Below are 17,005 nucleotides of genomic sequence, written 5' to 3' on the forward strand. Positions count from 1 at the left end.
TTTGATGCATTTAAGTATGCTCGGAAATCCCAGTAAATACATCTGTCTAAATCTTTTAGTCAGCATTCATAATTCATCCGCTTCACCAGTGTAGCATACGGAGATGCTGATTAAACAGCACAATAAAAGGCCACTCCAAAATACAGTACAGTTTTATCCCACAGCACGTAAACCCATCAGAAACGATCCAACCTCCGTGCATCAGCTGCAGCTGGGCGTATGAATTGTGGGTCAAAGTTCAACAGAATGCAACAGTTGGCCTGGGAGAGAATTAACGGGCGGCAAGCAGCATATGGCGCTGAAACGGATCCCCGGGGAGCCCAGCCACCCTCAACTGTCTTTGAGCAGAACAATGACTTCCAACTGGACAGCAACATCAACTGTGTGGAGGGGGGTTGCATTGAGGAAACATTAATAAAGGTATGTTTTATAAAGGTGTACAAAGATGTACTGTATGTACATTTTGAAGTGAACTGTGGTCTGTCACTAAGTATTGCTGTCCTGTATACTGCTTATTGTAATATATGTATATAAAGATGCAAGAGAGGTTTTGGAAGACATTTAGCTGCACAAATGCAAATCATGTGTTTTTCACAGAAATTAGCTGATACTAATCGGCCACCGATTTATCCAAGCATCCCTAATTCAGGTATCAACCTATACCTATATTTCTTGTTCAATTGAAGTTTGAATATATGAATAAAACTCAACAGTTTACAGCTTGTGTAATTTTATTACAACAGTTTCAAACACATTTTTTACCTACAAAAATGCACATAACTGCACTGTAATTATATGAGATTCATAGAGCGGCAATGAAACAAATGTACATGTACATATATATTATGTGCCAGTACGGTGTGTATGCATTTACAGTTGCAGTGGGTCATTGATTTAACATGGACTTCCTTGGTTTTGACAAACACTAAGGCGTATAACTCTTCCGCGTCTTCCATTCGGCACCAATTCCTGTTGATCATAAATAAGTCAAATTTGCATTCTCAATGCGTAATAATAGTGTATTAATAAATGTAATACACTAATGAGCGTCGGGGTGCCTCCTGCAAGAGCATCTGTGATGGCTTCAGGTGAGTCATTTGATGGGAGTCACCAAACCGTGTCCATCACTCAATGGAAAAGTCACATGTTGACCAGCACACCAACACTTGTTTTAATCACTGCTCACAGTAACATGACACGGGATAGTCCCTCTGGCGTCCGCCACATTTAAATGCTTTTCATCAAATAAAATACAACACACAAAAAATAGAACAGAGAAAAAGAATATGAAAGTGAGCCAGAGGGGAAAAGCTAGTAGATAGATATCCTTGGTCCAGTCTGGCATACATTCTCAAGCCTTGCCCCAGCAGGGTGTCTCTCATTGCACCTGAGCTCTTTCCAAAGTTCATACTCGGGGTTTTGATTGATGAGGATGTCTGCGTTTCTTTCCTGTGGTCCCCTTATAAGCTACATTAATTACTCTGTAATCAGGAATGGACAGATATATCCATTCTTCGTGTGTGTCTTTGTGATAGACCATGACCGTGTGAAGACATCTCCACATTTATTACAATATATGGCAATTTATATGGAATTAACATTCTTTGAAAATGATTTCCACAATCAGTAAAGTCGCCCGCTTCTTCATAGAAGTTCTTCTGCTGTGCAGTAAGCAAAGACCTTTATGCGGAGGCTAAATACTCCGCTTTAAAGTTCTCATACGAAAGTGACCTTCAAATGTAATATATACTGTTATAATATATATCCATATAACTTTCTTTAAACACATTTGGCTGTGGCGTAATAAAACATCTGTGTATAATACATGAACTGAAAATAAATAAGGTTAGTTTGTGAAGTGAATGTCTTTATGTATCAGATTGTCGCTGCTGAGGCGAGTTACAGTCAAACTGTATGTGTCTTGTCATTTTTCTTAGTTTATGAGTTATGCGTGTTCAACTCTTCAAGTGCTATGCCTGAATATAAAATATGCTGTGGTCCAACAAGTACATTTATGCAAAAAAAAAAAAAAAGAGGCTTTACAAGCGTAGGTCCCTGTTGACAACATCTTGTCAGCACCAAGCCAACAAAACCCTGATGAGGAAACAAAAGGGATAACATATGGAAAAACAAAGATAACGGGTTCAATATTTGAAAGAAGAGAACGACTACGATTTGTTTTCACATTGTGTGAGTTTGACGTTGCTGGTGTGAGTCCGCTGTTCAATGTACACCACAAAAGGCCTTGCATTACGGTGCCGTCATCGCTGCTCCAGTTCACGTGTGTTTAAAAGTGCTGTCGAGGATGGCCAGGCACAAGGTCCTTTTGTACATACTATCTACACGCGTGTGTAAGGATCCGTGGCTGGTCCAGCGAGTCCCCCTGCTGGTTGTTCTACTGTTCAGGGGCCAGGATCCAATTTGGTTTGCAATTCCTCTGATTGGCTCTGAGCGTTCTCGCACTCTTGGCTCAGCTCCTCCCCCAGCTCGCCCATGTCCATGTCGGGCAGGGTGTCTTCGATGGGGGCATCTGCGGCATCTTTGCAGTACAGGCACTCCTGAAAACACAAAGTAACAAGTTGACATCGAGGTTTTCGTTCATCGAGTTTTGTGATTTTTGAGTGTCTTTAAACGTGACACGTGTCCCACTGTGTGTGTGTGTGTGTAGGAGGATGAGGACAGCTACGCGAGTTTGCTGATGTTGTTTCGGTGTGGTCCATTGTACCAACAAAGTACACTTCACCCACGTGAAAGGCATCATCATGTATCTGTTAGCACCTCCTACTCACAAGTGTCGGACAAATGAGTGAAAATGCGTGTTGGCACTAGCGTGCGACTCTGACCTTTACATTGATAGCAGCTGGTAGACCTCCTCTTCTCATCCACGGGTGTTCCTCCAGCAGCTCTCTCCGCTGGTCTGAGGAGAAGTGAGGTTGACTCTTCTGCATTTGCCTCAGCCTTTCCTTGTCTTCTCGTAAAACCTTCTGAATGTCTCTGTGGACAACGAAACGCACATATTCCGGTTTCATGTCCACTGAAAAAATACTAACATTTTTGTCAGTCATTTCAGTCTGTGACTCACCTGGATGGCATTTGATAGGTCATCATGACCTTGTCATCAGCGTTGGCCATCAGCAGCCAAAGAGGCTCCTGGAGAACATATTTGATGGCGGACATCTTGGCCTGCGATTGGCCTCCGTCAGAGTCTCCTTCACCTCTCGTTTTGACTTTGGCCTTGGTCTTGATTTTGGGGTCGTGTTCCAAGGAGTCGACACTTCCAAAGTATTTGCTTGTGTTGCTGCTCCCTATTTATCGTATCGGAGAAACGGGCAAACGTTAAGTTATAAAAGAAGTTTCAATCCATTATTCTTCCAGCTGGGACTGGCACTTATTCACAAACCTGTTCTGCTGCCCGAGGCTCCGCTAGCCGAGGTACCGCAGCCATTGCAAGCGGAGTCAGAGCGAGAGCCGGAGCCGGACCCGGAGCCGGAGCCTGATCCCATGGAGCCAGAGGTTGCAGAGCCCGTGCCAGAGTGGGAGTCCTCCTGCTCTTGGAGCAAGATATCCAGCAGGTCACAGGATGAGGAATGACCGTCACTGTGAGCACCATCTTCTGGAGACTCCACCTGCATGGAAAAATGGCAAAGATGTTTACACACTGATCTGCTAAGCCTTGATTGTATGGAATTATTCCTGTGGATTCAGTCCAATTAGTTATACTATAAGTTGTAGTAGTACACACATTTCACATAGTACACTATTTCCCTCACCTGTTGAAGATTGTCAGCCTTGGCTGAAACAGTGGCGCTCTTCTCTCCTGCAGCTCCTGCAGCTCCTCCAGCTCCTGCAGCAACAGTACCGGCCACCATGCTGGAGCCCTGGACCCCGACAGAGAGCGCTGTGCTGTCCTGCCGTTCCACTGAGCGCTGGCCCTCCTCCATGCTGAGCAGATTGAGCTGAAGAGGGGAGCTGCACCGCGACTCAAACAGAGTTGGCGATGTGGTGCGCTCCCGTGCGCCCGACGCGGGGGTGGAGGAGCGAGAAGCCGCCCCCTCCCGGGGTTCTCCAGCCGTGGCTTTGGGGGGCTGCGTGTTTAGGCTGTATGTGAAGGGCTGAGCGGGGTAGGGAGCTTGAGCCACAAACGGAGTCTGCACTGAAAAAGAAGGCTGGGGGGTGAAGGCGGTCGGGCGAGCCTGGAAGGGTGGCTGGGACGGGAAGGCGGTCGGCACGGGGAAAATCTGCTGGCTGGTGAAGGGGGGCTGAGTTTGCATGGCGTATGCTGGCTGTGGGGGCTGAAAGGGTTGCTGGGCGTTGAACTGAGGTTGCGTCTGTGCCTGCTCCGGGAAAAAGGCTGGTCTGGGAGCGGCCCCCATCTGGCCCAACTGTCCAATTTGAGGGAAGATGTAATTCGGCAGCACCAAAGCCACCACGGGCGTAACGATGGGAGAGGGAAAGGGAGCGGCGGCGGGAGGAACTTGAGCGCTCTGGCCCTCCACGAAGCCCGTGGAAAGGGAGGGGTCGGGATGAGCGACCTGAGCGGGAGCGGCAGCGGGTGCTGGGGGGTAGAGCTGGTATGGAGACACCATGGCGGGGTAGGACACATTGAAAGCCGACAGGGACGCTTCCGATGGGGACCATGACGTTTGGTTGAGGCCCTGGAGAGGTGGGCGGGGTTTGCGGTTTGACACGGCGCTGTCTGAGGAATCAGGATGCTTCATGCGTGGCTTTTTGGACTTCCTGTTGCGGTTTCCCTTCTTGGCAACAGTCTCTGGCCTGGTGGTGCCCTGTTTGGCAGCGCCTCGAAGTCCAGCATGTTCTAAAGTGACGCGTGAAGAAGACGTCTCAGCACTCTTGAGATTCACATAAAAGTAGAACGCTTCTCACAATGGAGTCAATGTTTACCTTCAGGACTGGCTGGACCCTTCTGCTTATGGAGATGCGTGGAACAGTCCTTCTGAAAAGTCCTGGCATTACGGAGCTCTCTGCAGCGGTTTAGGAAGGCCTGCTCCTCCTTCTGCGTGTGGGCTGCCAGCACCTGCTTGGTCAGTCCCAGTCTCTTATAGGCTTCCTTCTCCTGGCTAAGCGGCGACACCACGCTGATGGGCGGAGCGGGTGGTGCGGGGCTCTCGGCTACATCCTCGATTATTTCTGCCAAAAAGACCACAAGTAATAAACCTCAATTTCACGTGACCAAGGTTTGGATGAAAATGCAGAGCATGCCATCAGGCTCGTGTGAAAGCAGAGTTTTCCAAGCATTAACCACGTATATGTCACTGTGCAACAAAAGGCTTCTTATTGCAATAAGGCTATTGTTGTAGTACTTCAGTTGCAAGCTGTAAAGAAGTACTACAATATGACGTGATGCATGCAGTGTATGTAGAACCTTACCAGACTCTGGCTGAGGCTTCTTGTCTCCTACGTGTACGATTGTGCTGCTGTAGCTACACTGTGATGTGATCGATACAACGCTTTCAGCCTTGCTTGGTAAAGGAAGCGGTCCCAGGGGGGCACCCACCACAGCTGCCCCCGACGGAGGTTTCTTTGGTGCTTTCATATTTGAAAGTCCAGGCTGGCCTTGGAGCATTAAAGAATCTAGTGTAAGAGAGCCACAGTTATCCTTTTAACTAAATCCACTGAAAGAGCAACCAGACCAAAAACATTGATCAAGTGTCCTTATAGATTTGCGTTTGCGTGTCTGTATGCGTGTGTCGTGATGTGTCGTTTGCACTCACCTGTATTTGACCCATCAGGCACTTGGACATTGTTCTCAGTACATTTCTTGTCATCATCTGAGTTGGTGGAGGTGGCATTTGAAGAAAACTGGTATTTCCTCTTTATTGTGATGGGGATGTTACAACTCTCCAGGTAACTGGAAAACAAAAGAGTAATAATAATCATTCCATAGTTATTGTTTACTTACTTAACCGTAATAATAACACACACACTTACCGGATGACACTGTCAAGGCAGCTAATCTGCTGGTAGGAGCAGACGGTCTGGTCTTTGCAGGTAAAGTCTTCCATGCTGGCTGCATTACTGTCTCTGGCCTGCAGAGGGGGCGCTGAGTCTTTCAAACGGGCCACTGAGCTCTTCTGAGAGGCTGCTCCCCAAGAAACAAATAAGTGTCAGAAAACTGGCTTCTGAAACCTTGAAATTAATTGCATTCTGATCGGGGTGACAAAACCGTACTCACCATCAGCTGTCCTCTTTTGGTCTGGTTTGGATGGCGACGGAGCAGGCGAGGGTGGAGGCGAGCGCAGGGAGTCCTGGTTCTTCAGCATGTGAACTCCCTTACAAATCTCCTGGAACGTCCTGGTGGGCTTGGCTTTGCTGGTCTCCTCCGCTGTGTTTCCCACCATGATGTTCCCGTTGCTTTCGCTGGACGAGCTGATGCTCACCAGTTGTTCGTGTGAGCCATTGCTACCATGGCTGCCATAGCCACTGGAGCCCATGTTGTGGACCGGCTGAGGATAGTAGAAGGGGAGTTCAAGAAATTGACAGAAGCGTGTGTAAAAGTGTGTTCAAATAAAGTACACATACTTGTAGTAGTAGCCTGTGGATCTGTTCACTAATTTCTTGGATGTCCGAGTCCATCATTTTCCCTTCATTGAAAGCTGATGCAAAAACATCTTCGTTCACGGGACCCCTGCAACCACAACAACAACCTAAATATTTGAACTAACACGTCACTAAAAACGTTTTAATTGATCTCTCAATTTTGCTGTTTACACTTGGGACAGCAAAGCATTTAGTGAAGCGGAATTGAGGAAAATGTATTCCAAAAAGGCACAACGATTTTCATCCCTGCACCCACCACAGGTTTGTCCATTTACACCCATATAAGCAAGTGACAGGATTCATACAATACATATGTACATGTATGTGTACACATGCATACAGTACATATACTGTATGCTACAATAATAACTATGTACTATATGTCAAATGAATGTAGAGTGTAATGTACATTAAATACATCCATCTTATTCTTATAAGAGTTCTGATCTGATGCATGCATACTTACATACGGACTTTGTGTCGGCCAATGACAAAGGAGACCTTGCGGCTCCAGGGGTTAACGAAGCTGGACCAGCTGGTATCGAGGGTGATGTATTCCCCATTCCTCGCACAGAAGCGAATCGAGGAGTGGTCAAATGGTTGACCCGCATACTGAAGAACTATTGGTGTGCAAACAGTGGAGATACAGTGTCAGATACGTATGGACAACGAGTCTAAAAAGGGTTGAATGAAGTGATGTGAATGGATATTTGATGGTGGACACAAAGTATAAAAAAGTTGAATCTATCAATCAAGGGAATGAAACCGATCCTTACTCTTGCGATGCACAGCCAGCATGAGGGGTCTGTCACTTGGGTGCAGATTGAGCAGCACCGGAGTCCCAATCAAGTCTTGGGGTAGGTATCCCAAGAGTGGAACAGCTCTGACGGAGGAAAAAGCAACATTTTACTCCATGAATTCACAGAACTTTAAGAGACTTAATCAGCTTCATTAAGTTTATAAATGCATGCTCTCCACTTACCTCTCATCCACATCCTGGAAAACACAGTTAGGTGTGTGTGTGGTGGTGAAAATGCGCTTGTCAGGGGGGATTCTGGGTGCTAGGAACCGACAAGAAAAGAAAAGAAAACATTAAAACTCTGTGGAAACGGTATTGATACATATTCCCATAAACCCCAATTTAATTATTATTATTTTTTGTAATAATGGTGAAATGGTGTTGTTAAATGAAGGGACTTGGAATTATTCGGCTAAACCATGTTCATCCGCAAAGACCACATGTTGGTGTTTAAAGGGCTCACCTTCATAACCAGAGTGCACCCTCTCTGCCAGCAGGAGGCAGCAGAACTGCTCCTCAGACAGCTCAGCATCTTGGACTTTCATCAGGTAAGGAGTCATGCGGAAAGGGTAGTACTGCAGATCCCCGTCATGCTCCTTTCCACCGCTGCGACACACATGACAATTTTAATCAATTGATCATCATGTCTAATACAACCTTTTTACCACCAAAGTTGAATGCCCCAAAAGTTGTAGTTCTCTTTTTGCTTTTGTACACTATTAATAATTTATGGCTATATGTTCATAGCCACAAAACATTCTCACATAAAACCCCCGTAAAACGAGGACCGCTTAATCTCCCAACTACCCTCCAGCACTGATTTGTCTTTCCTCACGCTTGGTGGTACTCGGAAATTGTTAGAGCAAGAAATGTATGAATCACAGAAGCTGCTGTCACTCACCTGATGCGGCAAAAGAAGGATTTCTCCTGCATGCACTCCGTGGGAGAGGACTCTGAAGAAGACAAATGAAGGAAGAGAGTGGAGAATATATCAGAGGGAGTTTCCATATCCAATCCGGTGAATTTGAGTCGGCAATGAAGCGATTAAAACGACCTTACAACAATCCAACTAAAAGGCTTTTTATTTTTAAACCCTCACCGCCAACAATATAAAAAATACCACATCGTTTAGTTAGATAGCAGTGACCAAAACAAATACAATACACAACTATGAAAATGCTATATGAAATATTATACAAGGATATTATACATATGTCACACAAATTGTGTGGCAGGTGTCTGTGAATGTGCATGCATTTGTTAATGTGTAATCACACATTAACATGGTAATAAAATACGTATGTGATAAGTGTGTATAAGCATGTGTGAGTGGGTGGCTCATGTGAAGGAAATGGATGCGTTCATGTGCTTGCGGGTGTTGCCATTGGGGTTTCATGTGGGTTCACCACGTGCTTGACGTGTCGGATAGGAAACTGCCATCTGAATAAACATCTGATTAAATTCCATTGGTCGTTAACAGTTTGTCTAACGTCTGACCCCAACATCAATGCTAATGTTTAGATCGCCGTTACCTGCTCCGGTGCACATGCTCCATGAGGGCAAGCGGTACGGTGTGGTAAAGCTGTAGAACACGCTGACGTCCTGCGGCGTCAAGAATTCCACAAACTTGGCATTGTTGAACACTTCCCGTTTGCAGTTTAAGATGGACGCTGCCTGATCCGAAATGTAAACTATCTTCCCTGTGATGAGCGAAACGGCCACAGCAAATATATCCTGCAGGAGACAACGGTCAGCAGGTTTAGAATCAGGATCAGCTTTATTTGCCATGCGTGTTACCACAGTAGGAATTTGACTCTGGGTCTGGGTCTAACTTTAAGTTTTAGTGTTGCTTACTTGCAAACTATACCAAACAACATGCTGTAAAACTGCAATGACTGACCAACAAATGAAGTGAATGTAAATATAAATTCTGCCAGTACAAAGAAAAAAGGCATCATTCATGCATTCATCAAGAGATGTGTGTTGGGTTGTGTGGCGAAGGGTCTTTGCCACTTACGGTGTTTTTGAGGGTGTACTCAGAAGTGATGCTGTTGATTTCCTCAATGGTGTAAGAAGACACTTCAAAGCCAGGTGGTTGACTGTCATTAATCATCAGCATTTGATAATACTCCTCATTGGCTGTGAAGCAGAGCGGAAACCGACAAATCCATCATGTAACCGTATAATGGTGGCATCACACAATGTCCGATCCAGCATTACGACAGCATGCTCTCAATTATCAAACACAACATGTCGCTGTTTGTTGCTGACTGATGAAAAAAAACATCCGAAAAAGGAAAAAAGCGTACCTTTCACCTGCTTGACACACCGCAGTGCATATTTGAGCGTGTTGACGGTGGTGGACTTGCCCTTGCTCCTCTTTTCCAAGGGCAAATGCATCTTGAGGTCCTTGAGAGTCTTGAAGAGCTCCTTCTGTGTCTTCGCTTTGGCCGACTGTTCGCTGCTGCAGAGCGTACATGAGACAAACACACGTGCATCAGAGAAAAGGTCTCACCGACGCTGGCACACTCGCGAGCGGAGGTACGAAACGTGCAGAGGAATGTGAATCACATGTGAACCGCACTTGAAGGACGGTAATGTCTCCCGCTGACAACACATTTCCCATGTAGGCTGGAATAATGGATTTCTGTCCGTATGCTCGGTTACACCTGTAATAATACTGGATGTATGTCCGATGAGCAAAGACGTCTCCGTGTTCGTACTCGGACCAACGCTTTCCCAGTATGTTGAATAGATACACGTGTCCTTGTCTTCCGGTTAAGAAAATATGGTGAAAATATATATCAGATATAGTTGCAAATGGTGATTAATCCTGATCAATTCATGAGTAAAATGTGATTAATCTGATTGTAATCACTTAACAGCCCTAATTTTTGCCATGATCACACTTTGAGCAAGATGTAAACCCCGATTAGGAACTTGGGAAGTGATGTGGGAGCTGTAGATTCCTTGATGGTCACTCACCTGCAACCACTAGTGGAAGGGTTGTCCTGCTCTGAGCTCACCAGACTGAAGGCATTGGAGCTGCTTGGCGGTGAGGGGCTGTGAGAGTTGGAGCTGTAAATATCCACAAAATGTTATTGACACCATTTGGAACATTATGAAAAAACAGCGGCAAAATAACAATGTTAGACTAAACATATTAGGTGAACCAAGGACTTGTTCAAAGCATGAAACAAACAAATCGAACCCTTACTATGGAAGTAAACGATTAGACAGGCATGGATTTAAAAAGAAAAAAAGATAGAGAAACAAGGACATGAAAGAGTTTGTGAACTTCTACAAGTCCATTTTTTTTAGAGGATCACTTTATGATCTCAGCATTTGGTTCTTCCGTGAGGACTAACATAGCTCTGCTTAGTTGCCAAGGCCATTCAAGTAAAGAGTTTGGCTTCTAAAAATAACATACTTTCTAAAGAGTTCTACCTTTGTATCACAAAATGTGATACAACTTCATGTCCAAATATCCAAACTATCCCTTGAAAAGGTACCTCTTTTTTAAATTGGTAGCGATCTTCCCTGATTAATTGCGATTAAGAATCTTTTTTACTTTGAGAAAAACACAACCCGACTCTTGTCAATGGAACTTTGCTATTATTGTCATGTGGCTGAAGACGGCAAAGAGCATTAGCATCGTGACTCACATAGAAGCAAATGGTCACTCTATTACATTTAATGATCCACACTTCCATGACCTAGATGGTCCGCTTCCACATAACGCTAGAATATTTGTACACGCCTGACTGCTTTTGAGTGCTCTCACCTCTTGTTGCTTCCTGACGACTCCATGAGAGCGGAATCCTTCCCATTTCCATTGGAGCTGCCCACAGATTCGTTGCCGTGGGAGTCATTTCCATGAGATTCGTTGCCATGAGATTCTGTCCCACTCCCGCTAGAACCGGCCATCTCTACATCTTCGTGTAAGCAGGTCCGCTTTCTCTCATCGTGGGGGGAACTAGGTGAGGCGGGGTGCTCGTGGCTGCTGTCGCTCCCTTCCGAGGCTAAACCAAGCTCCGGTTCCAGATCCCCTCCGTCCCGTCTCCCGCAACTTTCGTTATAACTGCTGGCCATGCGGTGAAGTTGGCTGATGGCGGAGCAGGGAGAGATCTCCGCTTCCTCCACCTGAAGGCCGACCCTTTCACGGGAGCGCTCCCGGCTGTCCAGGGTTGAGTAGAGGTAAGGCTGAAGGTCGCTGTTCTCAGACATGGAATGGGCCAAAGAGCAGGATGTGGGACGTTAGCCGATCTTCCTCATGGCAATGGCGCAAAACTGTATGACACCAGGGTGGAAATATAGCTTATCCCACACCATGGGGGATGCGATCTAGGACAGAAAAAGAAAACACAGGTACTTCAGATTGTACTACACTTCAACACAGAATGTGAGCCTAAACAGCAAATAATAACTCATGATGAAATTATCTACTTTTGCTACTAAAAATAATTGAAAATAATATTTGCAAACTTAAAATGATTTCATTAATATTTCCACATACAGTAATTGATTAAGAAAATATAATACATTCAGAAATTCAAAAACAGGAAGTTTTCATAAAGTCTACATTTGCCCTTCCAATATTAAGTATACTAATTACTGTAACTGCAAAAACCAGGAAATAAAGACAAGGTACATAACACTTAACAGCATTTTAATAATGCTTGTGATACACATTGCAAACAGAGGTGTTGCTTGCTGTCTATAAAATCTTAAACGACACCTTATGTAACAGAGCTGCGTTGAGAGAATTAGCTATTAAGCACACAACCATTAACAAGGATAATGGTATCAAACTGTCATATTCATACCAAGTTTCTGCCAAGTTACGTCAGACCAGCATGTAAAAGATTGCAGCAGGTAAAACAAGACAATGCACGTGATAACTGATATGATTTGCATTTTCCATATCAGACCATTCATCCTTTATGAGCCATCTATATATTTAATCCCTGCTACTAACAAGCACGGTAGCCCAATCCAAAATATCTCACTGCTCTCAGCAACGCCATATCAGGGTGCAGACCTTTATGTAACCATGCAACTTTGGCAACTGGACTATTCTTCTTCATGCTTTACATAAGGGCTGTGTGCGGACCTTTTTGGTCCCTCTGTAACGAGTCAAATCATTCATTTTCAAAAACACGCAAGACACCCAAAGCAGCTACATGCAGTATTCTGCTGAAAACTGGACACACAATAGACAAGCTGGCTCAGGGGGTGGTCTTCCTATTGGCTGCGGCCAATAACCAGTCAAGGCAGAGCGAGGTGTGTCAACAGGTTAGAATCATGTTAGCCAATCAGCGGATAGACAACAAGCACATCGCTTTTTCTTTTACACCAAAAATGAACTTACATAAGGTGAAATTATGATACAGTCAGGTCTTCAAGAGCATTTTCATCACATAAATAAATTCAAGCATTTCCCTTTATACTAAGGATTACAATAAACAGTCTCTCCCACAACAGAATTCAGTATTATTGGCATTATTTACCAGCAAAAACAAATATAATTCATGAAGCCATATCATCCTTATCAATCCTACACAAAACAACCCCAATAAAAGGTATGAGAAAATAAAGCAGACGTCACAGTAAGACTTTTAGACTCATCAATACAACTCGGATGCTACTTACCACACGCTAAGTCCTATTCAAATCTTGACCTCGGTAGTACATTTTTCCAAGGAAAAGGGCATTAAGGTTTCAGAGAGCCAGAGTGATACAATGAAACCGAAGTCAACCGCTTGCAGGTCTGCTGTGTTTCCTTCTGAGGCTGAAGCAGTCAGTCACACTAGCACAGATCTCAACATTATACAACTGCTGCTCCAGTCACATGGATTTGGCTCCAGTGCAGCTCTAAGCTACTGTAGCCTTATTCCACAAAACCCCCCTGAAAGCCATTCCCTTTAGATTCAAATAATATATGTGTAGTAGTATATTCACTACATAATATTAATATATACTTAGAATATAGTAAGTACATTAAAACAACTGGATGTGCCATGGTTTGGTCATTACCAAGAAAAACAACACACTAAAAAAAACTTACAGTACTGAGAAATACTATATTTTAATATGTCTGTACACATGGAATGTGCCATTGCAATTGTAACAAGCTTGATCAGCATCCAGGCCCAATGCTTTAATAATAAATTCTCTCACAGTATTAATAAAGTATATAGCTATGTATTATAATCTTCTAATTCATTCCTAGTATCAACTAGTATGCAACATGTTTGTTATTTTCAAGAGATGTAAACAACTACGACACCATGAAAGCATCAAGTCAAAACAACAAATATGTCTTCCTGGTCCATTTAATAAAAGTAGTCACAATATTTGGTAGAAGGAAGAGTGAATGTTTCTATGTGCATTCCATGCCTCTTGAGGCCTTTAAAAATAAAAGAGTGTCAAATATGCTCATATATTCACAAACCTTTCCATTCTGAAGCGATACAGATTCATGGCGGCTGAATTTCACTCAAGTGATATTAATGACAAAATAAGACCATTTTCTAACGCAAAAAGGATGCCACCGAATCAACTAAACGCGATTATAAAGCCATCGCTTATTCGGCATACTTGATTCCCGATCGGGCGTTAAAAGGTAAGAAAACGGCATATAAATCCATGAGAAAAGGATAAAAATTGCACTTCCCCCACTTCACCACAGTGACCTGCTATTCACAATCCACACACACGTTGACCTGCAATCCACAGCACGGTACACTGACACAGTTATGTAAAAGTGACGATACAGCTAAAAAACAAGCACGTTAAGAGCAATCACACGGCCACAAAGGACCCATATCGCGAAAACAAGCATTTTCTTCCTATCTGGCTCAAAATAAAACATTAAAACCTTATTTTTGCTGAAAAAAGTACAAAAGTAGAGCAAACTGGAATCGCTGCGCATGCGCAGATGGGGTTCCGTTATGCAACTTATTTTTCGCGATCCATTCTTACTACAACTACAATTATGAATTGAAGAAAAACCCACCTGTGCGATGGAAATAAATTCACCTTCTCGGCCGTGTAAGACGTGTGGAAAAAAGAAAGCCCAAAGGAGGTAAAAAGATCCAGTTCAGTAGCTCAGTATTCCTCAATGGGAGACGGCATTCAGACAGGCTGACACAGGAATCGGCGGTTCCTCCCCTGCTCGCGCCCGGCTCGGGCCCACCAGCCAATCAGCGAGCTCTTCCCGCGACCTCAATATTGACTCCGCCCATGGATTTGTGCCATTGGTTAAAAATATTAGGTTTCCATGGAAAACGTGACGACATAACAATACGCTGGTCTCATTGGCTGAGACAGCTGTCTGTCGCTTTACATAAACAAGCCAACCTCCGCACGTGGAATCCCATGTTACGTGTGCCGCGTGTAGTAGTTGTGACTCCCAAACAGCGTATGGCGACTGGAAATTACATAAAAGTGAAAGTATGAGCTACGTGTCGTCATTGGAGGAAAGCAACTTTTGCACTCTTGTGGAAGGGTCGGTTTGAGCACAATGTAATACAATATTGTCATCGATAAATAACACAATGCTTAGGCAATACAAGCGGATAATTAGTATTAATGCATCATATTGTGAGGTGTTTCTAATATATTGCCCTCTCCTATCATTCATTCATTCATTCATTTTGTACCGCTTCTCCTCACGAGGGTCGCGGGGGCGGGGGGTTGGAGCCTACCCCAGTTTAGCAAAGTAGCCAAAATAGTACCTAATGGTATTATTACTACATTCTGTATGCATTAATTCCCAGTCTTCCACTTCATTCATGCTTGGCTTTGGCAGGAATGCAATAAAGCAATGCCCCAAACTGTAGAAACTTATGGTATCTCATAAGTGTGTGAAGGTGTACTTAAAGAAGTGCAGTTCGGATTGAATGTACTCATATACGTATGAATATGCATCCCGATGGAGTCCATATTGTGTTTACCAGGCTGTAATGAATGAGACAGATGACACGGTGTCCATGGTGAGGCTTCTGACCAGAAAGAGCATGTGTTGCGTTCATGGTAGCCACCACACCATCTTGTAGTGTTCAGGAAAGCCAAGACAGCGGATGGCATGAATAGACTTGGTGAGTAAGTGTGGACTGACTGCCAGCCACCATTGCTGACTGAGCTGCTTCTCCGGTCAACCATCCACCCTGCTGTTTTCACACTCGGCAGGAGTAGTCTCTGTTTGCCCGCATGTGGTCCACACTTCATGCAACATCACATTGGGTGCGAAAATGCAGTGCTTGGATTCAACTTTTTATTATTAAAGGGATAAAAAAAATCCCCCAATATTTGACTCGGTGTGGAAAAAGATTGCTCTCCACTGTTAAAACATAACTAAGATCACTTGAACTTTTATCTGTCTGGAAATCAGTCAGTCATGAAGCCATTTCTCAAGCTTTTGGACTCCAGAAAAGCACAGTGAGAGCCATTATCCACGTATGGCGTGGATTCCCAGGCGTGGCCAGCCTACCAAAATTACCCAAAAAGTGCAGTGAGGACACATCCAAGGGGTCACAAGAGACCCCGCAACAACACCAAAAGCTGCAGGCCTCGCTTGCCTCAGTTAAGGTTTGTGTTCATGACGTAATCAGAAGAAAGACACTAGCAAAAATGGCAAAAGGTGAAAACCAATGCGGGACTTTAAGGCTGGTCTCAATTTTGCCAAAAAACATATTGATGACCTCCAGACTTTTGGAAAATACTGTGGTCAGACAAGACAAAATTGACCTCACAAAATACAGTGGTGGTAGTGTGATGGTATGTGGCTGTTTCGCTGGTGGTGGAAGTGTGATGGTATGGGGCTGTTTCGCCGCTTCAGGACCTGGATCACCAGACCTATGGAAAATACTGTGGTCAGACAAGACAAAATTGACCTCACAAAATATGGTGGTGGTAATGTGATGGTATGAGGCTGTTTCGCCGCTTCAGGACCTGGATCTCCAGACCTTTGGAAAATACTGTGGTCAGACAAGACAAAATTGACCTCACAAAATATGGTGGTGGTAGTGTGATGGTATGGGGCTGTTTCGCTGCTGGTGGTAATGTGATGGTATGGGGCTGTTTCGCCGCTTCAGGACCTGGATCTCCAGACTTTTGTAAAACACTGTGGTCAGAAAAGACAAAATTGGCCTCACAAAATATGGTGGTGGTAGTGTGATGTATGGAGCTGTTTCGCTGCTTCAGGGCCTCGATCTCCAGACCTTTGGAAAATACTGTGGTCAGACAAGACAAACTTGACCTCACAAAATATGGTGGTGGTAGTGTGATGGTATGGGGCTGTTTCTCTGGTGGTGGTAGTGTGATAGTATGGGGCTGTTTCGCCGCTTTAGGACCTGGATCTCCTGACTTTTGGAAAATACTGTGGTCAGAAAAGACAAAATTGACCTCACAAAATATGGTGGTGGTAGTGTAATGGTGTGGGGCTGTTTTGCTGGTGGTGGTAGTGTGATGGTATGTGGCTGTTTCGCTGGTGGTGGTAGTGTGATGGTATTGGGCTGTTTCACTGATTCAGGACCTGGAAGACTTGCTGTGACAAATGGAAACATGGATTCTGCTTTGTAAGAAAAACCTGAAGGAGAATGTCCAGCCATCTGTTGGTGACCCTAACTTGGGTTCTGCAGCAGA

At 44.4% G+C, this 17,005-nt stretch overlaps 1 protein-coding gene across 3 annotated transcripts; it reads right to left on the reverse strand.

Annotated features, from left to right (window-relative positions):
- Positions 1-713: 713 nt before the first annotated feature.
- On the reverse strand, positions 714-14,521 carry LOC131134677 (period circadian protein homolog 2-like). Of its 3 annotated transcripts, none has more exons than XM_058080189.1 (22): positions 14,376-14,521; positions 11,142-11,701; positions 10,343-10,435; positions 9,667-9,821; positions 9,375-9,496; positions 8,890-9,091; positions 8,259-8,310; positions 7,821-7,963; positions 7,541-7,619; positions 7,335-7,441; positions 7,025-7,178; positions 6,541-6,646; positions 6,194-6,464; positions 5,950-6,100; positions 5,733-5,869; positions 5,389-5,574; positions 4,903-5,148; positions 3,771-4,816; positions 3,401-3,626; positions 3,083-3,305; positions 2,844-2,994; positions 714-2,558 (listed from the first exon to the last, which is right to left on the reverse strand). In XM_058080189.1, the coding sequence occupies exons 2-22, from the start codon at positions 11,582-11,584 to the stop codon at positions 2,403-2,405; spliced, it is 4,449 nt and encodes a 1,482-aa protein (XP_057936172.1). In that variant the 5' UTR covers positions 11,585-11,701; positions 14,376-14,521; the 3' UTR covers positions 714-2,402. The 3 variants fall into 3 exon arrangements, with proteins under 3 accessions (XP_057936172.1, XP_057936171.1, XP_057936173.1); XM_058080188.1 differs by having other exon boundaries at positions 5,389-5,592; XM_058080190.1 differs by lacking the exon at positions 5,389-5,574.
- Positions 14,522-17,005: the final 2,484 nt, after the last annotated feature.

The sequence above is a fragment of the Doryrhamphus excisus genome, chromosome 8 (assembly GCF_030265055.1).
Source record: "Doryrhamphus excisus isolate RoL2022-K1 chromosome 8, RoL_Dexc_1.0, whole genome shotgun sequence".
Lineage (NCBI taxonomy): Eukaryota > Metazoa > Chordata > Actinopteri > Syngnathiformes > Syngnathidae > Doryrhamphus > Doryrhamphus excisus.

Bases quoted from the DNA above. Each gene is read 5' to 3' on its own strand.
- LOC131134677 (XM_058080188.1), bottom strand. From the start codon at position 11,584: ATGTCTGAGAACAGCGACCTTCAGCCTTACCTCTACTCAACCCTGGAC. The intron at 8,311-8,889 runs GTAACGGCGATC...TGTCTTCTTCAG, and splicing joins GAGCATGTGCACCGGAGCAG to AGTCCTCTCCCACGGAGTGC. The intron at 6,647-7,024 runs GTAAGTATGCAT...TTGTGGTTGCAG, and splicing joins GGCCGACACAAAGTCCGTAT to GGGTCCCGTGAACGAAGATG.